The sequence below is a fragment of the Stegostoma tigrinum genome, chromosome 22 (genome assembly GCF_030684315.1).
Source record: "Stegostoma tigrinum isolate sSteTig4 chromosome 22, sSteTig4.hap1, whole genome shotgun sequence".
Lineage (NCBI taxonomy): Eukaryota > Metazoa > Chordata > Chondrichthyes > Orectolobiformes > Stegostomatidae > Stegostoma > Stegostoma tigrinum.
This window is the reverse complement of record NC_081375.1, coordinates 8,705,737-8,733,733: the sequence shown is the minus strand read 5'-3', so window position 1 is coordinate 8,733,733 and position 27,997 is coordinate 8,705,737. Positions and strand designations below refer to the sequence as shown.

The 27,997-nt window shown below is 41.2% G+C and overlaps 1 protein-coding gene across 3 annotated transcripts in view; it reads left to right on the top strand.

Annotated features, from left to right (window-relative positions):
• The window catches only part of cep112 (centrosomal protein 112), a 473,221-nt gene that overhangs the window by 108,340 nt on the left and 336,884 nt on the right, over positions 1 to 27,997 (top strand). For all 3 annotated transcript variants that reach the window (XM_059653621.1, XM_059653619.1, XM_059653620.1), the window contains one exon: positions 13,971 to 14,057. In XM_059653621.1, coding sequence (XP_059509604.1) covers positions 13,971 to 14,057 — 87 coding nt within the window. The remainder of the gene's footprint in view (positions 1 to 13,970; positions 14,058 to 27,997) is intronic.

Here is a 27,997-nt window from a genome sequence, read left to right as displayed (position 1 = left end):
GAGAAATATTAATGGGGTGGGTCAGTTAATATCAATGTGTCTGGCAGTACATACAATTTTGTTGTTCTATATCCCCTTTTCTGTATTCTTGACAGACAGTAACGAAACAAATGCTATTCACCAAACAGCCGGGAGGTGCATGAGTGATGTCTGCGTGACTCGTACTCCAACTTCCGTCCTTTGTTGGGGATAGTGTTTTGAGTTCCATTCCAACCAGAGGCTGTGTTAGTTTGAGCTTTAGCTTTTAGACTGCTAGGTGGTCTGAACAATTCCAGCCTTCCAGAGCAATCTCATTTGAGATTTTAAAATTTGCATTGGTTTGAAGTTAAGAGTTAACATTACAACAATGTTTGATGCCGATTTTCATTTATTTTTGTTTTTCAGTTTGTTTTTTTTTATAATTTTTCTCTCCTCTCCATATGGACTTTATTACCCATCATAACGTTGCCATCACTTACCCTCTGTTGACTTACCGAATTGATCATAATTGATGTGTTCTGAAAAAGAGGCAGTGCAATCAATACAATAACTCTGTTCCCTCTTCACAGATGCTACCAAACCTGCTGAGTTTCTTCAGCAGTTTTTTAGTTCAGTATTGATGTGCGACTTGCTGACAGTTTTAGCAAGTTTTTTTGTCAGGAATCATAACTGACCTAGCTCTGTTTTAACCTAGCATTGAGGCCTGCGTGCTCTATGAACTGGAGTTGCTGTTCTGTTGAAAATAAGCCTTTGATTTGGGGCTCCTGCATAGGTGAATGTCAGGATGCAAAGGAAACAGATAAGCAGATTGTTTAAATGTTACTCTAAAACAAATGGATACGTTAGACATGAAATTAAAAACTAAAAGTTCAGTAATGAAGTTAGAGGCACCAGTAATTCCTCTCAATGAGTGTACTACAGAGAAGCTATTGGCTAGAATTTAGCAGTTTTGACCCCTAAATTGCTGCAAATGAACTGGAATAGAAATTGAAGAGCTTTAATTAGCCTCATCCCCTGCTTGCTTGCATTTAATAAATAGCAACAGTGAGATGTGAAACAGTGCACATTGCCTGAAATTACTGTTTAAGGTGAGTGGCTTCTGTCCAGTGTTGCACTGAAGACAAATGTTAAGCTCATTTTGCTTAGGGATGATATCATTAGTGTTTAGTGGAAATACATAATGTATTGCAAAGCTAATGAATTGGTGGAGCATTGTGTATCCATTACCTGTATTGTCATAAAAGTGAAGACTGGTGGGCCTTACATTAATAAAGAACAGCATGCCTCATTTCTTAATTTTCCTGGTGATTTAGAAATGCTAATTTTAAAACAACTTATTCTAGGCACTTTCTGCTACAGATACTTGTTCATTCCCTCAACAAAATCTTTGTGATCTGCAGAGGTTTACAAATTATTAGTACTGTAAAATGTATAAGACAACTGCAGAATGTTTATTCAAGCCATTATACACTTTCTGATTACTGTCAGTCTGTTGTATTTCAGTGTATGCTTTTGGTTTTCATGCAGACTGCTTCTACTTTAAGTGTAATATCAGTGATAGCTGTTTGTTAATTTCTTGTGGCCCTTTACCTGGTCATGTTATGACCTATTAAAATAGCCCTGCAGCTATGCATCTGCTGTTTCAATGCCTGCCTGGCTTTGCACGGATTCTGGAATGTATACTGTTTCTCGCTGAGGGATGCTTTATCGGCCAGATGTATAGTTACTTTGAGAAGCAACTAGTTCATCTATTCCAACATGCTGCATGCTTCAGGGCATTCATTCAGTATGTCAGCTGATGTGTTTAGAGCAGAAATTTTAAAAACTGTGCACTAGTAACTCAAGGTTAGCTCAATGTCAAATCCTAGGATGCTGGCTCTAGCCAATAAAGTACCTGCCTGAAGATTAGAATCCAAGATTTCATGATGAAGTGGATTTGATATTAGTTATTTAAACAAAATATTCTTCCATTCTATATTATAGAAATATCAGAATACAGCATTAAATAAATACCTTCAAGCACTGATATTATTGTGTTAGCCGGTGTCTGTGTTGTTCGTGGGGGTGAATGAGTACTGCTTGTGACAGTATTGTGTAGTATTACATAACAGAAGTTTATGATATCAGGACAAGCTACTGTTTAAACAAACTTCTACTTTGCTGTCCGTTGCATAAATTGCATCCTGCCTTCTTAACTTTTTTTCAGTAGTGCTTCCAGTGCCTGGTTATTGAAACAGTATTCCTTTGGTTTTGCAGACTCCATAGCGTTGTAAAATGGCAAGTTAACAAGTTCTTCCTGTGTTATTTGGGGCACTTGACCCTGTGTTCTGTGTGCTGAGCAAATACAACTCTGCATTCGTTATAGAATGGTCTGCTGTTTGTGTTAAAATAAATGCCTAAATAAGCCTGTGGGATTAGTAAACTTAAGAGCTTGTAGTGAGGGCTGGATGGATTAATCGATTATGAGTTCCTTGAGTGGGGTTGTAACCTGGGCCAATCAGAGATCACTGGCTGACAGATAATAACCGGAATCTTGATTAGTCATCTCAGCTCCAAGACATCCCTACAGGAGCTTCTTGGGTAGTTCTGCGATGCTGGGGTTGTTAACAAATGGCTTGATGGGTTGAGGAGATCTCATCCATCAACTGTGATGAAAGTCTGCAGAAAGGTTCAGAAGTTCGTACCTATCAGTGTAAGCCTTCAGTATCTTCAATTTTCCAAAAAAACAGAACAGCATAAACAGTAATCTCAGGGAGTCTCCTCCTTCTAGGGACTGGCTGCAAACAATCTGGAGTCCATGTACTGTGCATGAGTAAATAAAATCTGACCTAATGACGGGATACCTACGTCCTGGGTCTTATTTCAGTGGCGAAGAGAGAAAACAGTACGCTCCTGAAGAAAATTTGCTCACAACAGTCGTCTCTGAGTTAGGATATACATTTCTGGCATCTTATTCTTATTTAGGAAGTTTGACTCGTTCAATCTTGCTGTTGAAGACTGCGCCCAGTACGTGGAAAGAATGCATTATTTTGCCCAGACAAACTCGTGGATGATGATTGAATAGCTGCGAGCATTTTTTGCACACATGGACTCCCGGTCAGTATTGGTCACAGACATTTATCAGCAGGCAATTCGAGTATTTTCTAAAGTTGAATGGCATTGGGCATGTTTGGACAGCTCCATGCCATCCATTGTCCAGTGATCTGTCAGAAAGGCAGTGCAAACATTGAAGGCAGGCTTAAAGAAATAGCCAACAGCTTCATTCAGAACCGAACTGTCCTGATTCCTGTCTGATTGTAGGACCATTCTTTGTGCAACTATTGGGATAGTTCCAGCAGATTTGCCGACGGGGACTAGATTCCATATCAGGTTAAACCTGGTATTCCTAGACACAGGACAGGAGTGGCCAATGCTGGCCACATGCCTCCTCTAAACGGGAGAGACAGTTTACTTCAGGGGGCAAAGTTTGGTGTTGAAGCTGCAGAAATGGCTCTGTATGGATACGAGATGAGGTGGATGCAAGGTCAGGTCCCATGCCATAAAGAGGTGGGTAGGTGAAACGGCCCTGACCTGGCATGGACTCTGTGAAAGCTGCTGTCTTGTAAACTGAGCAGAATTAGAACAAATTCAAGCCCTCAGAACAGCCAGAAAGGCTGTCTGAAACCATAGGTTTTTTCCCCCCTGTCTAGTACCGAAGAAACCTCGGAGTCCAAGATGGATGCAGCCAGTGTTGCAGCCTCGATTCTGTTACTGCCTGAAGAGGAGGAGGAATTTCTTCCGAGGTGCTCTGGTGCAAAAGATGAACGTTGGTCAGGTACACACTGCCCATATCTGAGTCAGAGTTGGAGGAACCAGACCTGGTGTGAGAGTGTCCCAATACAAACGACAAGGAAAAGAATGGCCTACGTTCCTAGACTTCGGGGGTAAGGGATGTAGTGATCGGAATGGGGGCCAAAGGATCTTATTAATTATGAGATCCCTGATTGGGGATCTTAACCTGAGTCATTCAGGGAGTTCTAGCTGACAAATTTACACGGGAGTTTCAGAGAGCCTCTTCATTCCAGGGATTGGCTCTCAGCAAGCTAGTCAGAGCCCACGTATTGTGCATCTGTAAATAAAAGGCGATCTGGCAACGGGATACCAGTCATTTCAGAACTAAACCGCTTTCTAAACCCAAGAACCTGAATTAAAACTCTGTCAGTTCTCAGTTAGCATACTAGCACCAATTCCTAAGCCATTATATCGGAGCCAAATTCAAGCAGAATAGTTCTTTTGTGTTTTATCTAAAGATTTCTACGCAGTACCAGCAAATAAATCGTATGCCATCAAAACAAATCTATGAAATTTGCAATACAAGCGTTAGTGGTTTCCACTGTGCTTTCACTACATTAATGGAACATAGAAAATAGAACATTACAGCACAGCACAGGTCCTTCGGCCCTCGATGTTGTGCCGACCTGTCATACCGATCACAAGCCCATCTAACCTACACTATTCCGTGTACGTCCATATGCTTGTCCAATGACGACTTAAATGTATCTAAAGTTGGCGAATCTACTACCGTTGCAGGCAAAGCGTTCCATTCCCTTACTACTCTGAGTAAAGAAACTACCTCTGACATCTGTCCTGTATCACTCACCCCTCAATTTAAAGCTATGCCGCCTCGTGCTCGCTGTCACTAACCTAGGAAAATAGATGCTTATGACCAGTAAATTTCTTTGTCTTACATCTGTTGTGCATTTGTTACTCCTTATTAAAAACACTGTTTTGAAGAGCTCTGAGGTCTGGGACAGCAATGAAATATATATGAACAACATATAATAACTGATTAAAAGTTTTAACAGTTGTGCATTTCAGGTTAGGGTACTGAGGTTAAAGGATCCATTTTGTAGTTTTTGTACTTTCTTGTTAACATGAGAGATGTGAATCCAAGCAAATGACATCCTAGTTCTAGTCTGTCAGCAGGGCAATACCCGGGCAATATGACGTAACATCAATAGCAGATGAAGAGCACGTCCTACTGCATCAAATGGAACTGTTTCATATCCTCTTCACTCATTCCTAGGATCTTTTGTGTACGAGGTAACCCAATTTAGTGCCACAGTGTAGGCAGTTAGTGCTAGTGCTAGTCCCTACCCTGCATTCCAGGTCTTATTATCACATAGCCTGCCATTACACACTATTTTGGAACACTCCGGGGAGTGTCTTTTCCAAGTCTTTACATCGCTCGTCGATGTTTGTCTACTCTCTGGTATCACCACAGGCCAAGGACCAGATGATACTGGTGTTATATGAGGCTGGTTGTTATCATCGTTATTCACAGGGCCCGTGCCCTGGCTTTGCTCACTTGTCACAGGAAAACTGTCAAGTGTCAGTGACAGTGAGTCTTAATGTCGTATACTGGCTCGATAACAACTTCTTCCATGAAGGCAGTTGCATCAGCTGTTTCCTCGCCAGTCTCAGTTATTTTTGTCTCTGCCCAGCGTGTTGATAACTTTTGTTGTAGAAGGTTTAAGTGGTAATGCTTATCTCAACCGCAGGGTGGGCTGCCCTTACGGTGCCTTCTTCCACGTTATCTATGTCATCCAATACAGGGTGAGCTGGCACCTGTCAGACCGAACTCAGCTCCATGTATGGTAGTAGGTAATGTCGCTGTCTCAATCTGGACCTAGACCGAGATGGACCTTGTTGCGGACGTTACGCATGTACAACCAAATGATTTATCACAGCTCGCGGTTGTGGACGATGCTGCGGGGAGGTTGTTTATCCGGGACGCTTCCCAACCGGACTGCTCCAGTGGAACTGGAGACTCATACTGGTTTTTTGAGTGTTGGTCTGTATAGACCACGGCCATCTCGTACTTTTTCTGGTCGTTTGGTCACCCAGCAGCCGGGACTGCTGGGCTTACCGGTGGGGCCAACGGGGAGGCACGACACACACTATGCGCCAAAAATACGTCACAGCATCATAGTGGACAACTAAGACAGCTCAAGACCTACTATACAACCCTTAGCCTTGAGCTAAGAGAGTCATAGTCACTAATAGTCCCCATTAACAACTATTAACCCTCCTGGCCAGATAGTTATCAACTCCTTTGTCTACTCAACTGCTCTTCTGTCTCTTTGGACTCTTTGCTGTTGTTTACTCCATACTCCATCCCCCTTCCTACTTTCTGCATATAATCTGACATTTTCCTAGCTACCGTCAGTTCTGAGGAAGGATCACCAGACCCGAGACGTTAAGTCTGATTTTTCTTTCTTCACAGATGCTGCCAAACCTGCTGAGCTTTTCCAGCAACTTCTGTTTTTGTTCCTGAATGGGTAGGGGGTTTGGTTTCAAATCTTTTACCTTGTTACTCCACACTTCCCTTGACTTGGTAATTATATTTGTAAAATGCTCCACAGCCATCATAGAACATAGAACATAGAACAGTACAGCACAGAACAGGCCCTTCAGCCCACAATGTTGTGCCGACCATTGATCCTCATGGATGCACCCTCAAATTTCTGTGACCATATGCATGTCCAGCAGTCTCTTAAATGACCCCAATGACCTTGCTTCCACAACTGCTGCTGGCAACGCATTCCATGCTCTCACAACTCTCTGCGTAAAGAACCTGCCTCTGACATCCCCTCGATACTTTCCACCAACCAGCTTAAAACTATGACCCCTCGTGCTAGCCATTTCTGCCCTGGGAAATAGTCTCTGGCTATCGACTCTATCTATGCCTCTCATTATCTTGTATACCTCAATTAGGTCCCCTCTCCTCCTCCTTTTCTCCAATGAAAAGAGACCGAGCTCAGTCAACCTCTATTCATAAGATAAGCCCTCCAGTCCAGGCAGCATCCTGGTAAACCTCCTCTGAACCCTCTCCAAAGCATCCACATCTTTCCTATAATAGGGCGCCCAGAACTGGACGCAGTATTCCAAGTGCGGTCTAACCAAAGTTTTATAGAGCTGCAACAAGATCTCACGACTCTTAAACTCAATCCCCCTGTTAATGAAAGCCAAAACACCATATGCTTTCTTAACAACCCTGTCCACTTGGGTGGCCATTTTAAGGGATCTATGTATCTGCACACCAAGATCCCTCTGTTCCTCCACGCTGCCAAGAATCCTATCCTTAATCCTGTACTCAGCTTTCAAATTCGACCTTCCAAAATGCATCACCTCGCATTTATCCAGGTTGAACTCATAATAGATTCTAAATTTCTTTTTTCTCATTAGCCATTTCAGAGCATCATCTAGTTTACAGAATATATATTGATTGTTAATCTGATACTCTTGGAACATCTTAAATTGTGGGAAAGTGATCTTAGAACATTCTTGAATGACAACTGATGTGCTACAGGCTCTGATGTGGTTAAGTACAGGGCTCATCCTGTTAGTTGTAATGTTATGGTTTAAATGATTCAGCTTAAAAGTTTCTAAGTCATTTTAAAGTCATCTCCCACCCACAGTAACATACAGGCACATGTAAATGAAGTGTAGGCGGATTATCAGGGCTGATGAAAAAGATCAAAGTTGCAAGGAAGTCTAATACCGTAGATCACCATGTATAAGTTGACTCAGTGTGTAAGATTTTTCAGGGGCCCAAAATCATGTTTTTTTTGCAAATAATGCTTGCATTAGTGGTCAAGCTCAATATTTCTCCAAAAAATACATATTTTACTTATGGGTACCTTATAACTAGGTGCAAGTGATCAGACAAGTGATGCAGTGTATGTTGCAAAATCTGTGGAACTTTGATATACATACAGAGTAAACCAAAAAATGGTGAACGACTAAGAACAGTGAGTTTTCTAACAACACTTGTGCATGATGTGGATGTGCTGGTGTTGGACTGGGGTGGGATAAAGTGGGTGGGTGGGAGATGACATCAGGTTGTAGCACCCAGGTTTATTTGAAATCACAAACTTTCTGAGCACTGCCCCCTTGTCAGCTGAAGTGAGAGAGAAGCACACAGATCACAAAATTTATCGACAGAGTGATCAAAAAATCATACAAATAGTTTGAGTGGAGTGTTGAAGGATAAGTCTCTGCTCGTGATCAAGTGTTAGGCAGTGTGAGTAAAGTGTCAGCAGCTGAATAATGAGCAAAGGGATGACTTATAATCTGATTAAATGAGTCAGAGAGATAATTACAAAAAAATTAAAAATAAGATTGTGCTAGAGACAAACCAAATGACTAGAATAACATGATAGATACAACGGTTGCATGTCAAGGGTCTAACCAAAGTAATATGTAATCCAAAATTGTACAACCAATTAAGATAGAGCGACCTTAACAATTTGTCAAGGTGACGGTTGGAAAACAAGACCATAAGGTCTATCTATTTCACAGATACGAACAGTGTTGGGTCAAATGTAGCCATGAACCCAAGGTCGCGTTTGAGGCCATCTTCATGGGTGTAGAATATTTCTTAAATTGTATGAGGTTGGAAAGTGTAGATACATAAAGGGGCTTGGGTGTCCTCTTTGATCAGTCACTGAAGGCTATTATGCATGTGCAGTAAGCAATTAGAACAGAGAACAGTTCAGCACAATACAGGCCCTTCGGCCCACAATGTTGTGCTGACCTATTATCCTACTAAGATCAAACTATCCTCCATGTGCATATCCAAGAGTCGCTTAAAAGTCTCTAAAGTATCTGACTCCACTACCACTGCCAGCAGCGCATTCCACATCCCCACCACTCTCTGTGTAAAAAAACCTACCTCTGACATCTCCCCTATACCTTCTTCCAATCACCTTAAAATTATGTCCCTTTGTAATAGTCATTTCCACCCTGGTAAAAAGTCTCTGGGTATCCACTCAAGCAATGCCTCTCATCATCTTGTACACCTCTATCAAGTCACCACGCATCCTTCTTAGGTCCAATGAGAAAAGCCCTAGCGCTCTCAACCTTTACTTATAAGACCTGCCCTCCAGTCCAGGCAGCATCTCCTCTATACCTTCTTTAAAGCTCCCAATCCTTCCTATAATGAGGTGACCAGAACTGAACACAATATTCCAAGTGTGGTCTGACCAGGGTTTTATAGAGTTACAGCATAACCTCACGGCTGTTAAACTTGATTCCCCTGTCGATGAAAGCCAACACACCATATGCCTTCTTTACAACCCTGTCAACTTGGGTAGCAACTTTGAGGGATCTATGGATGTGGACCCCAAGATCCCTCTGTTCCTCTACACTTCCAAAAATACTGCCTTCACTCTGTATTCTGCATTCAAAGTCGACCTTCCAAAATGAATCACTTCACACTTTTCTGGCTGAATTCCATCTGCCACTTCTTTGCCCAGCTCTGCATCCTGCCAATGTCCTGTTGCAACCCACAATAGCCCTCCACACTGTCCACAACTCCACAAACCTTCATATCATTGACAGACTCACTTACCCACCCTTCCATTTCTTTATCCAAGTCATTTTATAAAGATCACACAGAGCAGAGGTCCCAGAACAGATCCCTGCAGAACAACACTGGTCACTGAGCTCCAGGCTGAATACTTGCCATCTACTACCACCTCTGTCTTCTATTGGACAGCCAGTTGAATGTCATGCCTCCTTACTTTCTGAATGAACCTACCATGTGGAATCTTATCAAATGCCTTGCTAAAAATTAGGATGATAGAGGCAAATGAAATCTTAGTCTTTATTGTGAGAGAATTTGCATATGAAAGTAGTGAAGTCTTGCTTCATTTGTGTAGTAGTTTGGTTAAATTGCATCTGGAGTACTGTATGCAGTTTTGGTCTCCCTTATATTAGGAGCAACAGGACTGTTATAGAGGGAGTACAGCACAGGTTCACGAGACTTGTTCCAGGCCTGGCAGGACTGTCCTATAAAGTGAGATTGGGTAAACTATACTGACATTTGGTAGGCTTGACAGGCTGAATGCCTACTCTGTGTTCTTATATAAAAAGTATATGATTGTGCAGCCAGGTTGCAAGTCCAAAGATTGGGCTGGAAATAAAAAAAAAGAAGAAATGACAAAAGTTAATAAGAATGGAAAAATCAGGGTATGAGAGAAGCTAACCAGAATAATAAAAGCAGGTATTAAGAGTTTCTCTTTTTTAAAAAAACAGTGCTCAGAGATCTGAGGAAAGACAGAAAGTTGGCAGTAAGTAATAGAACCAGAGTGTAGACAATTGGCTTAAGAATGCTGTGATTCTGTGTTGATGGAAAAATGCCTTTTGAAATTTGTTTCCGAAAGTGTTATGTGTTTATATGGTTAACTGTCACTCTTGTGTGGAAAACAGCTTTGTCTAACCTTGCTGCCAACAAACTTAACATCTCCTTAAGGAAGCTTCTGTTGTTAACACTTTGGCCTTTTGGCCAGGATTAAAAACTGTTCAAGATTGACTCATTCGTCAAAAAACGTCAAGGTGCTCACTGAGATTTTGGAGGTGCCCCAATTAAAATAAAAGAAATGAAAAGTGCCATTTCTGCATCAAAGCCCGTGTAGTAAGCTTTAGAGAAGAGGGTATCAGTGCAAAAGAAGCTTACCATGTGCTCCACACTGAAGGAACACTGTGAGCAATTAGTATTGTAGTCAGAGGGAAATGTCTTGAAGTAGGGATAGTAGACTCAGAAAGAAATAGGCAGCCTCAGGAATACCTTGATTCAAGTGCAAAAAAGCAAGGTAGTGCTAAATATTTCATGATACGTTGTGTTACTCAGGCCTTTTCCATTTAAGAGAAACAAAAATGTCGGTGCCGTAGGTACCAAAGAAACGCTCTGTAGTCCCAGCGGACTATAGGGCTGCTTTCTCAGTAGTGAAGAGATGACTGATGATTTTATCCTGAGGGTCACTACATCCCATTCTAAGGGAAGGGTTGAGAAGGTGGAACCTTCAATGGTAGCCTCATGAAGAAAATTCATGCAGCATGCCTCACTAGTTACTGTCTGGTGGCTCTGACCTCCATGATTATGAAATGCTTCGCGAGATTAGTCATGGCTCATATCAGCTCTCGCCTCCCAGACTGCCTTGGTCCCTTGCAATTTGTCTACCGTCACAACATGTCTATAATAGATGCCATTTCCATGGCCCTATGCTCATCCCTGGAACAACTGGATAACAAGGATACCTGTGTAAGGCTCCTATTCATTGACTACTGCTCCATCTTAAAATCATAATTCCAACCAAACTAATCTCTAAACTCTGAGACCTAGGTCTCTGCTCTGCTGTCTGCAACTGAATCCTTGACTTCCTGATCCACAGAACACAATCAGTAAGAATAGGCAACAACACCTCCTTCAAGACAATCCTCATTCTGTGTGGATGCAACTTGGTTTGTAATGGCAACTGCTGTACCCAGGACAGTAAGAAACTAGAGTTGTGAACATAGCCCAGTCCATCGTGCAAGCTAACCTTTCATCCGTTGACTCCACATATAGCTACTGCTGCCTCAGAAAGGTAACTAACATAATTAAAGACCTCTCCCACCCTGGTTATAATCTCTTCCAATGTCTTTTGTCAGACAGAAGATACAAAACCTTTAACACACGTATCAACAGATTCAAGAACAGTTGCTTCCCCATTGTTATTAGACTTCTGAATGGACCTCTCAAATTTCAAATATAATGTTGACCCCTCTGTCTGTATACCTTCTCTGCAGCTGTAACATTGTATTCCTTGCTGTGTTCTATTAGCCTTATGCACTGTGGATGAAATGATCTGCCTGTACTGCACACAAAACAAAGCTTTTCATTCTGCTTACGTATATGTGACATTAATAATTCAGGTAAAAGCCTAAGTTTATGTGGGAATTGAACCAAACTGATATCATCACTCTTCATCGCAAACCAGCCATCTAGTCAACTGAACTAACCAACATCCTAAGACCGTATGATGTAAGTACAGAGAACTGGAATATCAAGAGAATCCATCATTTTATTAAAGCAAATAAAATTGAAGCAAATATAGTAGCCCTGCATTCCTGAGTATTATGGGGAGAGGAGTCTGGTGCAACCAGAGACAGCAGGTTCCAAAACTTATGAAGAAAAAGTAGGAATGCTGTAGAACCATACTTCACCAAAACCATTGGTGATTCTGAAAGGTTCAGCTTCCACAAATGTAACCAGCACGATAGTGAATCCATCTCTCAGTTCTTGGCAATTGTAAAGAAGTTAGAAGAATTCTGCAAATTAATACGTAACTTAAATTATGCTACCCGAGACACACTAGTACGTGTTTTAAGAATGGGAAGAAATCCAAAAGACATTACTGATGGAAAGGAGCCTAAACTTAAAGAAGGTGCTGGTAACAGTAGTGTCAGTGGAGCTAGCTGCCAGGGAAGCTAAACAGCTAAGCTCAAGCATGAGAATTCACAAAATGATCACTGAGAGATGAGCAGATGCAGACACAACACTGCCATTGGTGTGGAAAAATAATTTACACAGCGTCAAATCGCTGATATAAAGAGCCTGCATGCAGAAACTACAGCAGAAAAGAGTATGTTGAAAGGCTGTGTTGAGGAATAAACATAAATAAAGTAAAGTCAAAGTGTAGGAAGAAAAGTATAGACTCTCGGTCCATAGAGCAGCTGTAACTAACTATTGCTGGCAACACTAACTGATACTAGATCAATGATGAAATACACTACTTACAGCATAGTAATGTAGTAGCAGGGTGTTGTACCTCTGTAGTTTGGTTGGTACATTGTTCTCCATCGCATTGTAGCAGCAAATCAGCAAGTATTCCTGATGAAGGATGATCCTTTGGAGGGCAAGGTATCTGTGAACAGAAAATAATATGGACTGTTCTGCCTGAGCTGGTCTTTTCAAGGAACTTTCCATGCAGTTTCACTTTCTTGCCATGCAATTCTTTGCCTCTTCAAGCATATATTCAATTCTGATATAAAAATTTCTGTCAAGTATCCAGAATCTTTCTAACAATCTTTTCTGGATTATACCTTACTGCTTAACAGAGTCTTTCCATTTTCCCACTGTTCTTTACAATAATAGACAGCATCTGCAGTTCTTGCTGGAGTCAGAGTCAATACAGTGTGAAGTTGGAGGAACAGAACAGGTCAGGCATCATCAGAGAAGCAGGAAAATTGATGTTTTGGGTTTACACCCTTTACCAGGACTCCCAGGTGAATAGGTGTTAACATGAAAGGCCACCTTTCCTGCTCCTCTAATGCTATCTGACCTGCTGTGTTCCTCCAGCTCCGCACTGTATTGACTTGATTGAACCTATCACCCTTGGTTACTGACCCATCTTCCAGAACTTGGAAGTTCCTCCTATCTGCTCCATCTTACTCAACACAGCCGCCTTTGCTGTGAAGTAAACAATCCTGACGTCTATGGTCTTAACTCAACATCTGAAGTATTCTGCCTCAGGTGTTCTCCCAATAATTCTTCACTGCGCCCAGGCCTGAACACCTGACCTAAAGGATGAATTTTGTTTTCTTCTGTCTGACCATATGGCGCTTCATTGTAGAGGTGAGGGATTGTGAATAGGCACTTTTATTCACCCACTCAGGAATGCACATTGTCATGGCAGTTAGTGAATAGGTTAGTAATGTTTATACTGCCTGTAAAATACAGATCCTTTGTATTACTACTGTCCTACCACAGGTACAAAATCTTGCATTTAAAATTTACCTTAAGTACAATGGAGGCTATCCTAATGTGTTGCCTTCAAGAATTGAAGAGAAGTGCATTGAGTGGCAATAACTGAAAGACAAACAGCAAGTTATAAAATGATCACAAATTATGAAATAATTTATGGCTTAAACATCAAAGAAGTTCATCATGAGAAGCATGAAAAATTATTTGTTTCTTTTTAAATAAATTTTGTGAATTAAACAAAATGTCAAAATTTAGGATTAAAGTATCATTCTAACATCTGGAGTATAATTTTTCATGAGTATATTTTGCATGGAAAATGATAGTATGTGTTAAATTCCATGGCTTGATTAGACATTCTCTTTAATTTCAGGTAGGAATCAGGTTCAGTAACACTGTTTGTTTGATTGTTTTTAATCAAAAGGTACAGATGAAGACAAAGATGCTGGAAGCAAAATTCCATGAGGAGAAACTCAAACTGCAGCAGAAGCATGATATTGATGTTCAAAAGGTAAACTGAGAAGTTACAAAAATACTTTCTCTTGCTGTAGTATATTACTATTGTAAGGACACAATATTTTGGCATTGCACTAATAATAAAATGGAGGAAGAAAAGAAAGTCGGGAGTTCAATTGGATGCTATATTTTCTTTCTTTCACGAAGCTAACATAGTTGGAGACCTGAATTCTCGGCCTGGTGAATTTGCATAAAAGCCAAAATGAATTGTAAGTGTTCCCACAAGGAGCTCGAACAGTTCATCCGCTTCACTAAACACCTTCCACCCCAACCTTGAGTTTACCTGGATCATCTCTGACACCTCTCTCTCCTTCCTGGACCTCTCTGTCTCCATCTCTGGCATCCACCTGGAAAGCAATATCCATTTTCAGCCTACCGACTCCCACAACTACCTCGAATATTCCTCCTTTAACCCACCTTCCTGTAAAAAGACCATCCCCTATTCCCAATTCCTTTGCCTCCGCCGCATCTGCTCCTGAGATGAGGCATTCCACTCCCACACATCCCAGGTGTCTTCTTTTTTCAAAAACCGCAACTTCCCCTCCACAGTGATCAAAAATATCCTCAACCGTGTCTCCCGCATTTCCCGCAACTCATCCCTCACGCCCCCATCCGCAATAATAGCCAAAACAGAATCCCCCTCGTCCTCACTTACCACCCCACCAACCTTCAAATCCAGTGCATCATCCTCTGATATTTCTGCCATCTGCAATCTGATCCCACTACCAAAGACATTTTTCCCTCCCCACCCTATGTGCTTTCCAAAGGGACCACTCTCTCCGTGACTTCCTTGTCCGCTCCACACACTCCTTCAGCCCCACCACTCCTGGCACTTTTCCCTGCAACCGAAGCAAGTGCTACACCTGCCCCTATACCGCCCCCCCCCCCCCACCCCCATCCCAGGCCCTAGGAAGACTTTTCACATCAAACAGATGTTCACCTGCACATCTGTTAATGTGATATACTGTATCCGCTGTTCCCGTTGTGGCCTCCTCTACATCGGGAAAACCAAACAGAGACTTGGGGACCGCTTTGTGGAACACCTGCACTCAGTTCACAACAAACAACTACACCTCCCAGTCACGAACTGTTTCAATTTTCCCCCCCACTCCTCGGACGACATGTCTATCCTGGGCCTCCTGCGTTGCCTCAATGACACCACCCAAAAGATGCAGGAACAGCATTTCATAGTTTGCTCGAGAACCCTGCAGCCTAATGGTATCAGTGTGGACTTCACAAGCTTCAAGATCTCCCCTCCCCCGACCACATCCCAAAACCAGCCCAGCTCATCCCTGCCTCTGTAACCATGCCTCCCACCTCAAGCCCCACCCCCATCCCCAATCCACCAACCTCATCCCGCCCACCTAACCTGTCTGTCCTCCCTGGATTGACCTATTCCCTCCCTAACTCCCCACCTACATTCACCTTCATTGGCTCCATCCCCGTCTCTTTGATCTGTCTGTCTGTCTTTCTCCTCTCCACCTATCTGCTCCTTTATCCATCTTCTATCCGCCTTCCCCTGTCTCCCTATATATTTCAGAATCCCCTTCCCCTCCCCCATTTCTGAAGAAGGGTCCCAACCCGAAACGCCAAGCTTTCCTGCTCCTCTGATGCTGCTTGGCCTGCTGCATTCATCCAGCTTCGGACTGTGTTATCTCGTGAGCTGTAAGTTTTATGACTGTGAGATCAGTGTTCAAATATAATGCACTCTCATGGTTGTGAGATTATCAAAGGACAACATATTTTGGCCCCATTGAATCTGTGCCTGAATGTCAAGGAGCTCCTTCTGCTTGTTTCTTGTGGGTTGGGTTATAGTGGCAATCTATCTTAGTGGTTTGAGTTAATATCTTACTTCCCTCTATGTTATGTGTGCATGGCCGCACAGCGCTTAGGAAATTGCCCACATATTGACCATGTGACCGCTAAAAAGAATTTAAAGGTTTTTCACCATAAAATGAACAGCTATCATGAAAAATAAAATTGTAATGGGTACACTGGTCCGCATCACCTGGCTTTCCTCTGAAAGGCCAAAAAAACATTTAGAACATAGAACATAGAACATAGAACAGTACAGCACAGAACAGGCCCTTCAGCCCACAATGTTGTGCCGACCATTGATCCTCATGTATGCACCCTCAAATTTCTGTGACCATATACATGTCCAGCAGTCTCTTAAATGACCCCAATGACCTTGCTTCCACAACTGCTGCTGGCAACGCATTCCATGCTCTCACAACTCTCTGCGTAAAGAACCTGCCTCTGACATCCCCTCGATACTTTCCACCAACCAGCTTAAAACTATGACCCCTCGTGCTAGCCATTTCTGCCCTGGGAAATAGTCTCTGGCTATCAACTCTATCTATGCCTCTCATTATCTTGTATACCTCAATTAGGTCCCCTCTCCTCCTCCTTTTCTCCAATGAAAAGAGACCGAGCTCAGTCAACCTCTCTTCATAAGATAAGCCCTCCAGTCCAGGCAGCATCCTGGTAAACCTCCTCTGAACCCTCTCCAAAGCATCCACATCTTTCCTATAATAGGGCGCCCAATTTGCAATTGGTTTATTTGGTGCATGGTTTTCTCCAAGGACTGTTGCGACCACTTCGCTTTCCTGATAGAGAATAGAACACAAATTTCTTATCATGCGTTACCTCTACATAAGTTACCTTTACAATACAGTGAAAAGTTTTGCAAGTCACTGCATCATGGCGCCTATATTAATGGCAGAAGTCATACGTAACAATAAAAAAGTAAGGTTAAGATAAAGTTCGTCTTGGTTCAGTTAATGGCTTCTGGGCTCGGGAAAACTGATTAAGGAACGATGGAATACACTGAAGATGCAACCAGGAGGAGACCACCATTCTGGTATGACAATGTTGCTGGGACAAGACTGCTGTGCTGGACTGGAAGCCTCTGTCAAAGGACCAAGTCTGCCATGCCAGGCCATTGGAAGCCACCTCATCCCTGGGCTGGGAGAAGCCTCCTGTTCCCCATCTAATGCTCCTCAGACACTGCTGCTGATCCACTGTCCATTCCTTTGTGGATGCTTTCACTCTTCAGACTCCCAGGCCTAGCTGTGGACTGGTCTGGGGGAATCAGCCCAAGACCACCTCTTTGTTCAACGGGAAAACCTAGGCTGAGGTGCAGAGGAGAACAAAGCTTAATGTCAGAGTGTTGGCATCATGTTCAGAAGCATTACCACTTGCATGTCAAAAACTGTAGCTGTCTTTCCTACTTCATATTACTGGTGCCTATCCAAAGGTATAGTGGACAGTGAAGAAGGTTGTCTAAGATTACAAAGTGATCTTAATCAATTGGGTCAATGAATTGAGGAGTGGCAAGTGGAGTTTAATTTGGATAAATGTGAGGTGTTGCATATTGTTAAAACAAACAAGGGCAGGTCTTATTCAATTAATGGTAGAGTCCAGGGTAGTGTTGTAGAACAGAGAGACCTAGGGGTTCAGGTGCTAATTCTTTGAAATTTGCATCACAGGTTGATAGGCTTGTTAAGAAGATGTGAAGCATGGTTTCCTTCATAGCTCAGACCTTTAGAGTATATGAGTTGTGGCGTCATGTTGAGGTTGTACATGACATTGGTGAGGCCTCTTCTGGAGTACTGTGTGCAGTTCGCCTTTCTATAGGAAGGATATTATTAAATTGGAGAGGGTTCAGAGAAGATTTCCCAGGATGTTGCTGGGAATGGAGGATTTGAGCTTTAGAAACATAGAAGATCGGAGCAAGAGGAGGCTGTTTGGCCCTTTGATCCTGCTCCGCTGTTCTTCACAATCGTGCCTAATCGTCCAACTCAGTGGTCTAATCCTGCTTTTACCCGTTACCTCTGATCCTATTCATTCCAAGTGCTACATCTAGTCACCTCTTGAATACATTGTGTTTTGGCATCAACTACATCCTGTGGTAATGAATTCCATCGGCCCACCACGCTCAGGGTACAGAAATGCCTCCTCATCTCCATCCTAAATCATTTACCCTGAATCCCCATACTCTGACCTCTCTGGTTCTGGATGCATCCCCCATTGGGAACATCTTCCCTGCAGCTACCTGATCGAGTCCTGTTAGAATTTTATAAGTCTCTGAGATTCCCCCTCATTGGTCTGAACTCTAGCGAAAACAATCCCAACCTGGTCAGTCTTTCCTCATACATCAGACCGCCATCCCTGGAATCAGCCTAGTAAACTTTTGCTGCACTCCCTGGAGACTAAGAGCATCCTTCCTCAGAAAAGGATACCATAATTGCACACAATATTCCAGGTGTGGTTTCACTAAGGCCCTGTAGAACTACAACAACACATCCCTGCTTCTGTACTCAAAACCTCTCGCAATGTGGCCAGTATACCATTTGCCTTCTTTATTGCCTGCTACACCTGCATGATTACCTTCAACAACTGGTGCACAAGAACATCCAGGTCACACTGCACACTCCCATCTCCCAATTTAAAGCCAGTCAGGTAGTAACCTGCCTGCTTGTTTTTGCTTCCGAAATGAATAACCTCACATTTATCCAAAGTATCCTGCATCTGCCTTTGATTTACCCCCACACCCAACCCATTGAAATCATGCTGAAGGATGTTTGCATACTCGTCACGGTTCACCCTCCCACCCAACTTGGTAACATCTGAAAACTTGGAGATGTTACATTTTGTTCCCTCATCCAGCTCATTAATAGAGATTGTGAATAGCTGGGGTCCCAAAATCGAGCCCTGTGACACCCTAGGAGTTACTGCCTGCCAATTTGAAAAGGACCGAATAATTCCTACTCTTTGTTTCCTCTCTGACAACTAGTTTCCCTATCCATCTCAATACACTTGCCCCAGCTCAATGTGCTTTAATTTTGCACATTAATTTCTTCCGTGGGACTTTGTCAAAAGCTTTCTGTATTGACTGGCTTCCCCTTGTCAACTCTAGTTACATCTTCATAGAATTCCAACAGATTTGTCAGGCATGATTTCCCCTTCATAAATCCATGTTGATTCTGTCTCATCCTGCCACTGTTTTCTTAATTCTCTACTGTAAAATCCTTGACAATGGATTAAAGAATTTTCCCCAGTACTGATGTTAGGCTCACTGCTCTATAATTTCCCTCTCTTCCTCACTTTTTGAATATTGAAGAGACATTAGCTGATCTCCAATCTGCAGGGACTGTTCCAGAGTCTATGGAATCCTGGAAGATGAACACGAATGCATCCACTATTTCTAGAGCTACTTCCTTAAGTACTCTGAGATGGAGATTATCAGGCTGTGGGGATTTATTGGCCTTCAATCCCAAAAATTTTCCCAGCACTATTTCTCTACTGATATTTATCTCCCTCAGTTCTTTCCTGTCACTAAATCTTGCATCCTCCAACAATTCTGGTTTCTGATTTGTGTCCTCTTTTGTGAAGACAGAACCAAAGTATGTATTCAGTTCCTCAGCCATTTCTTTGTCCCATTATACATTTTCATTTTTCTATCTGTAGGGAACCGACATTTGTCTTTTTCAATCTCTTTCTCTTCACATTCTTATAGAAACTCTTAGTATCAGTCTTTGTTCCCTGCAAGGTATTCCCCTTCTTAATCAATGACTTGATCTTTTGCTGAATTCTAAACTGCTCCCAATCTTCAGATTTGTTAGTTTTCTTGGCCAATCTATTATTCTTTTTCCTTGGATCAGATACTATCTCTTATTTCCTTTGTAAGCCATGGATTGGCCCTCTTATCCATTTTGCTTTTGCAACATATAGTAATAAACAGTTGTTGCAGTTCCCCCATGTGTTCCTTGAATGTTTGCCATTGCCCATCCACTCTCATCCCTTTAAGTAACTTTCCCCAGTCTATCAAGGCCAACTCCTGCCTTATATCCTCAAAGCTTCCTTTATTAAGGTTCAGCACCCTAGTCTCCGAATCAGCAACCTCACTGTCAGTCTTGATTAAAATAAAATCTATCACGTTGTGGTCGCTCTTCCCCGAGGGGGTCTTGCATAGCTAGATTGGCAATGACTCCATTTTCATTACACAGAACCCAGTCTAAGATGGTCTGCTGTCTAGCTGGTTCCTTCACATATTGATCAAGACAACCATCCTGTATACACTCCAGGAATTCATCCTCTGTGGCATTGTGGCTAATTTGATTTACCGAATCTATTTGCAAATTAAAATCACCTATGATCACTGATATTCCCTTATCACATGCATCTCTAATTTCCTGTTTATTGCTATTCTTGACATCACCGCTGCAGTTTGGGGGTGTCTGTATATGACACCTATTAATATTGTCTTGCGGCTTGGTGTTTCTTAACACTACCCATGCAAACTCCTCATTGTCCGAGCTAATATCCTTTGTCACTATTGTGTTAATTTCCTCCTTAACCAGCAGTCCCACTGTGCCACCTTTTCCTTTTGTGCCTGTTCTTCCTAAATGCTGAATACTCAGGGACATTCAGTTTCCATCCTGGGTCACCATGCAGCATGTCTCCATAATTCCAATTATATCGTACCCATTTGCATCTATCTGCGCAATTAATTCATCCACGTTACTACAGATGCTCCACGCATTAAGGCACAATGTCCTTTTAGCAGTGTTTGTCGTCTCTGTATTTTTCTCAATAGCCCTATTGGAATCTTTTCCTTGGTTTTTCAGCTTATCAATTTTTAAAATTCCCTTTTCTAGCTTTTGTTTTTGTCCTTACTGCCTCTTTTTCTCTTACTGTTTACATTGAGGCTTTACAAGGAGAGGCTAGATAGGCTGTAACTTTTTTTCACTGCAGGGTGTGAGGTTGGGGGCTGACCTTGTTGAGGTTTATAAAATCCCGAGGGGCATAGATAAGGCGAGTAGCAAACGTCTTTCCCTAGAGTTGGTAAGCTCAAAACTAGGGAGCATATTTTTAAGGTGAGAGGAGAAAGGTTTAAAAAGGACCTGGGGGCAGCTTTTTTTTACACAGTGTGGTTCATATGTGAAATGAACTGCCAGAGGAAGTGGTGAATGCATTTCCAATTAGAACAGTTAAAAGACAGTTGCATAAGTCCATGAATAAGAAACGTTTAGAAGGATATCGGCCAAATGCTGGCAGGTGGCGTGGTTTAGTTTGGGAACATGGTCAGCATGGACTAGTTTGATCGAGCGGTCTGTTTCCATGTTGTATGACTGAATGGCTGCCACTTCCTACATTTTATCACGTGTCAGATATAATGGTTAAATTTTCTAAAATCTTATATCTTAAAATCTATAATCTTAAATTTTTTAACAGTTGCTGCAGATTTGCTAATGGCTGTTCTAGCCTTTGCACAACTAGCTCCTTTCTTAAGCTTAAAATCCCTCCTTCCAGCTTAAACAGCCATCTTGAATGTATGCCAGGTGTGGGACTTTAACACAACATAATACATGAAATTTGAACAAAGAATTTCAAGGCCATTTTTTTTCTGGAAGCATTACGTTTTAGTATTGCTTTGTGATTTAGTTAAGTGAAAGAAGAAAATATTTTGAAGAGCCATGTGACTGAATGTTAGGCTGCACTGTAGTAATCCTCCTAGTGTTGAAATCCTACTGAATGCAAATATATGCAATCAAATACAAATCAAGTTAGGCTACCAATAATTGCTACCTCACAGGGCTGTTATTATGTATGCTTACGCCCGTGTAAACTTTTACAGTGCTTTTTCAGGTAAGGTTTCAACCACTGGCGGGTCAGATTTACATAAGTTACACCAATTTAATGTTGCAGTCTTCATTCAAATTAACATGGAGAATGGAATGAGCTGAGATTGGTTGAGATTAGATTGTATTTGAAGAAAGAAAGATGATATTGTGCAGGGTGGGCCACATTCCTTAAATGTGGGGACTTGTGGCACATCAGTACTGTTGTTATGAGATAACAAAGTGTGAAGCTGGATGAACACAGCAAGCCAAGCAGCATCTCAGGAGCACAAAAGCTGACGTTTCAGGCCTAGACCCTTCATCAGAGTACTGTCGTTATCTTTGGGTCTGAAGGCCTTGATAAACGGGAGGTTATGCTGTAGTGTTATTGCCACCGCACTACTAATCCAGAGTTTCCAGAGGCACGGGTTCAAATCCCAGCAAGGCAGATGGTGAAACTTAAGGGGCCATCTTGTGGCACAGTAGTAGGGTCCCTATCTCTGAAATGGGAGTCCCAGGTTCGAGGTCCACCTCCTCCAGTGGTGTGTATTAACACCGCTAAACAGGTCAATTTGGAAAAAAAAGGTTCAAAGCCTACTTGCTCTGGAAGTGTTTCATAACATATCTGATTATATTGACTAAAATCATTTTAAAAGTATATTTCTACCAGCCACCACAACTTGCTTTGAAGTGGTTTTAATTTCTCCCTTATCTGAATAAGTAACTAGTAGCTGGAGATCATGGAGTAGTCTGCTGACCTTGTCATTTAACCTCAATGATGAATATCAGATGAAGCCTATCAGAAAGTAATTGAAATAATACTAAGTTGAAAATGTTTTGGTGAATTATTTTGATGCTTCATAAGATCAAAAGTTGAGATTGGAGCAGAAAAGAACTCTGAATTTATGATTTTTAATACCCTATTCTAAGATGCAACAAACAGTACTGTTTAGATCAGACATGCCAAAAGTAAACTGTTTGTTTCTTAAAAAATTTTGTTGCAGCACCCAGCTTTTAAAAAGTCATCTATGTTATGTGATTGGCAAGGTGAGCATATGTTGTTCATTTCTTGTTGTCCTTGAGAAGGTCCTGGTAAGCAGCTAATTCATTGTGGTTTAAAAGTGTGTTCCAGAATTCTGATCCAATGATAATGAGAAACGTTGTTTCAAATTGGGATGTTGAGGTGCTTGAATGTAATGTTGCCCCTGTGCAACATCACCTTTCTAAATGCCAGAGGTTGCAACTTTGAAAGATGCCATTGAAAGAGAATTGCTAGTCGGTACAGTGTATTTTGCAAATGGTACATGATGCTGTCTCTGTGGGTTGGTGGTGGATGACGTGCCAATCACACAGCCTGCTTAGCCTGGAGGCTATCAAGGTTCTTGAGTTTTGGTGGAGCTGTATTGGTGTGCAGGATCTGAGAAGTCAAGTGATCAGTTACTTGCCACAGAATTTTCAAACGCTGACTTACTGTTATAACTGCAATGTATATATGTATCTAGTCTAGTTACATTTCCAGTTGATGGCAATCTCAGCATCTTGGTGATAGTGAAGTCAGTGATGGTAATACCATCTTATTAGAGGTGGTCTTTCCCTGGAACTGTGACATGCTTCTTATCACTCTAAGCCTAAATGAGGATCTTTTCAGTATTTGCACAATGATATTGAGTGCCTTTCACTAAACACCTCTCCTTCGGTTGTCATGCTGAAGATTGTTGGCTTCAGGCACCAACTCAAGAAACCTCTGCAACCAAGTTTTGGGGCAGTAATCATTGGCCTCCAGCAACCACAACCATCTTTCTTGTACTCAGTATGACTCCAAACACTGGAGCATTTTCCCTGATTCCCGTTGATTCAATTTTGCCATGTCTCTTTGATACTGCATTTGGACAAGTTCTTTCTTGGTGTTAAGAGCAGTCAATCTGACTTTACCTTTGGATTTCAACTTTCTTGATGACGTTTATCCCAAGGCATAAATGATGCCAGTAGCCAAATGGTTCTAGTGAAAGCCAAGTTGAATATCAGCAGGTTATTCCAGTGTAATCTCAGTTTAATAGCTCTGTCAATGACAATTTTTAATCACCATGCTGATGATCAAGAGTAAGTTGATATGGCAGTAAATGTTTGGATTGGATATGTCCTGTTTGAGCAATTTTCCATATTGCCTGGTAGATGGCAGTGTTGTAACTGCATCACTGAGTTCTGCTGATAGGTCAGTTTTTAGTCTGACGTGTAGCTATTGTAGGCCATTTTGCTGGGTTTCTGAACCATCTCCAATAGGACTCTGAATTTCTAATGCCTGCTGGTTGTGGGGGACAGGGGTTGGGTCAGGGATTGTGTGACAGTCTCTTCCCCAGGTGTGGGGAAATTTGTACCTCTGACTATCTGTAGTGATAAGTTTCTGAATGAAATGGACAGAATCAAAGCTGCCTGCTCATTTTCCTAATGGGCAACAATGCATAAAATAAGAAAATTCTTATTAAGGAAAGATCATGAAGAACAGAAAATGTTACTGTTTACTACAGTCACCATTTTATGTGTTACAATGGATCTTCCTCCTTTTGACTTAAAACTGATATTGATTAATTTCACATTCTATATGTTCTATTGTATTGAATAGCTTGAGATATTTTCATTAGATCGAATATGATTACAAGGTGATTCAGTCAAGGTTTCTACAAATATGTAGAAATGCAGCATTGAACAAAGTTTCGAAATTAGGACCAGGAGAAGGCCATTCGACTCTGCGTCTGCTTCACCCCTCAGAATGATGATGGCTAATCCAGTATCACTGTGCCATTTTCCTGCTTTCTCTTCATATCCCTTGTTGCCTTTAATGTCCCACAAATTTAATCAATCTCTTTCTTGAATATACTCATTCACCCTGTCTCCACAGCATTTTGTGGTTGTGAATGCCAGGGGTTGACCGTCCTCTGAGTGAAGAAGTCTTTCCTCATCTCAGTCCTAAATGGTCTACATTGCTCCCTTGCTCTGTGACCTATGGTTCTCGACCTCCCAGCATCTAGCTTGTTAAAATTTTACATGTTTCAAACAGATCCCTTCTCATTCTTCTCAACTCATATGAATGCAGGTCCAGTTGAACTAGTTTCTCCTCATACAATAGTCCTACCATCCCCAGCATCAGCCTAGCAGACCTTCGCTGTACTCCCTCTGTCAGGTAGAGAGGCCAAGACTGCACACAATACTCTAAATGTGGTGTCACCAAGGACCTCTGCAACTGCAGTAAGATATCCATACTTTTGAATTTAAATCATCCTGCAATGAAGGCCAGTGTACATTTTGCCTTCCTAATCGTTTACTGTATCTACGTGTTTACTTTCATTGACTGACATACTTGGACACCTAGATCCTTTCATACATCCACTCTTCCCAATATATCACCATTTAGGCAATATTCTTCCTTTCTGTTTATCACACTGATGTGTATAACATGGATAAATGTGAAGTTATATTTGATTGGAACAGACTGCTTCTTGTTGTGGATTCAGACTGAGGGAACCTGGTTGGAGATGAAATGTAAGATTGAGAAGGAGAATCTTTTCAGAGTTATATGATAATATGATGAAAAACCAAAGTTAATGATTGAAACAATGACCATTTCAACTTTGAGAACAGGTTATAGAGTTAGCTGAAAGCAGTAAAACTAAGACTGTGTGGAAAAGAGTTACGTGAAAACAAAGCGGAAAAATGAGATTAGAACAACTTCATTCGGAGGATAAACAACAATGTGGGTGACTATTTCACATGCCTGCTTCCATGTGATAAATTTCAATGCAATTCTAAGTATGTCAGGATGAAAATAGTACAAAAATTTTGGACAGATAAACAACACAAGTATGATTATCAGCAGATATTTGGTGACTTATATGCTATATACATATGTATATATTTTTCTAAATGATAGTAACTCAAAGTCTGAGACTTACAGTAGCAGCTGTCTGATTTTACATTAGATGTGAATTCAGTTTCTGATTGCTGCAGTTAATGATATGCTGGACTTTTACAACTAGCTGTTAGTGTCAATTTTTTTAGCACCAATGCATAATTGTTATAATCAGGACCTTGTTCTGCACATGACTGTTTTATGTGGGTTACTGGATCTTTCATATTTTGTGCTGTAACCTTGAAGCCTGTTGAGACTGAAGAGCAAATTTGCACTTCTTTGTGTGTTTAGTCATATTTTCTGCAAAAGAAAAGTCATCGTCATATTCATTAACCGATCAGACTCCAGGAGCTTGCAGGATGCAATTATTTATTTGTCTCAAAACATCATTTGTCACAAGTAACATTTGATGTTGAATGAAATTAGCCAGTATCTTTACAATTTTAATACCAAACAGACTGAAAATTGTGTAATAAGCTTTGCTTTTCTCCAAGTTTGTTTCCGCTTTCCTCAATGTTAAAATTCAAGTTTATTCTCAATAGTTGGTGGTGTGGAGCATCCCTAAGCTAATTTGGCGTCACTGCTTAATTAATTTTTAGGATCTATTTTGGCTATTTCCTTGTTTCTCCATTATTAGTTTTTATTGCAGAATTAAATAGATCTTTTCTAAATTGTGAATTAAATTTTTCTTCAAGCCATATTTGTGCTGCAGTGAACTTTGTTGTATGAATGTAGCAGTGGGCAAAGATCTTTCAGGTCCCCAACCACTTCGTCATTTTGTGCCATGGAAGTCATTTTTTGATCTCTTTTCAAAGCTAAAATTAAGTCGGGCAATAGAGAAATTGCCTCACCTATAACCATAACAGATCCCCTATGTATAGATACCCGAGCAAGTGGTAAGGCTGGTATATATAGCTGGTTATGCATCTAACAATACTGGCATATATGTTGGCCATGCACCTGGTAAGACTGGCTTGTACAGGTAGCAGTGCACCTGGTAAGACTGGCATTATGAACAAATTATACATTGAAGCAGAAGATGTTGAAATAAGCCAGGTTTTGTAAAGGAACATAAGAACTAATGCTGTTTTCAAACAGATACAGGCTATTTTGGCTAAATTCAAAGATCTCTTACAAAATTTTGATGTTGTGAATCCTAAGTAGTTGCTTTGTTAAAATAATGACTTTCTGTAAAATCACATTAAAACATCACATCATTCTGCATAGCACTAATGGCTGTGATAAATTGGCCCAATTTTAAAGAGTCTGGGAAAGAGTGATAAGAATGCAAAATGCTAAATAAAATTGATGGAATTTGAATGGATAATTTTGTCTTCATGAAAACAAAATATGAAACAGGGTCTTCATCTGAATCTGGCTGATATATCTTTTTAATTCATGAAAACAAGGTTCCAAAAGAGTTGACAGAACGATTTAGTTTTGAGGCAGCCTGTTTGGGTGTCACACTTAACAGATGCCATGACTGATTATTTTTTATAGTTGTGGAATGCAGGCCTGTTATGGTCAGGATTCCTTCAATCACTGTAACAGCAGACAGGAAGTCTCTTAATTAAACGCAGATTCCCATCTTTACATCAAAGAGCTCAATGGTGGATACTAATATTTACTCAGATGCATTTTGGTGCATGATAATTTAGTTTGCATGTATCTACTGTGATGATGACTGCTATGTGTAGCCTGTTGAGAGTCAGTACAAAGCAAGGCAAGACTCTGACTCTTTACTTACTGAGCTTCGAGCAGGTTTTAATTTGTTGATCAGCTTTTTTTTTGGCTGTGTTTTACTTGTAACAGCATAAATCTTTTTGGACAGATGAATCTGATGAAAGGTCTTTTTTCTGTTTTGTTGAAATGGAGCACAGGTGACATACATTTGATGCTCCCTGCGTAGTATGGCAGTTTCAGGGCCTATATGGGGATAGATGAACGACTTCCATTATTTTCTGTAACAGTTGTTGGGAATTACCCAGTCATAGTTTATATATCTTTATGAACTGGGAAAATCTAATTTGTTAGTTTTTTTTAAACTTAAGAATGTTTCATTTGTAATATTGTAGTAAAATTTTAAAAAGAGTATGGAAAGATATTCTTGTTTCATAGATTTCATAGAAACCATACAATATGGAAACGGGCCATTTGGCCCATCAAGTCCATGTCAACCCTCTGAAAACCATCCCTCCCAGACCCACCTCTTACCCTCTCCCTGCACTTCCCACTCTAGACATTATGGGCAATTTAGCATGGCCAGTCCACATAACCTGCTCATCTTCGGACTGTTGGAGGAAACCGGAGTACCCAGAGGAATCCTACACAGACACTGGGAGAATGTGCAATCTCCACACACACTGTCACCCAAAGCTGGTATCAAATCCAGCTCCCTGGTGCTAT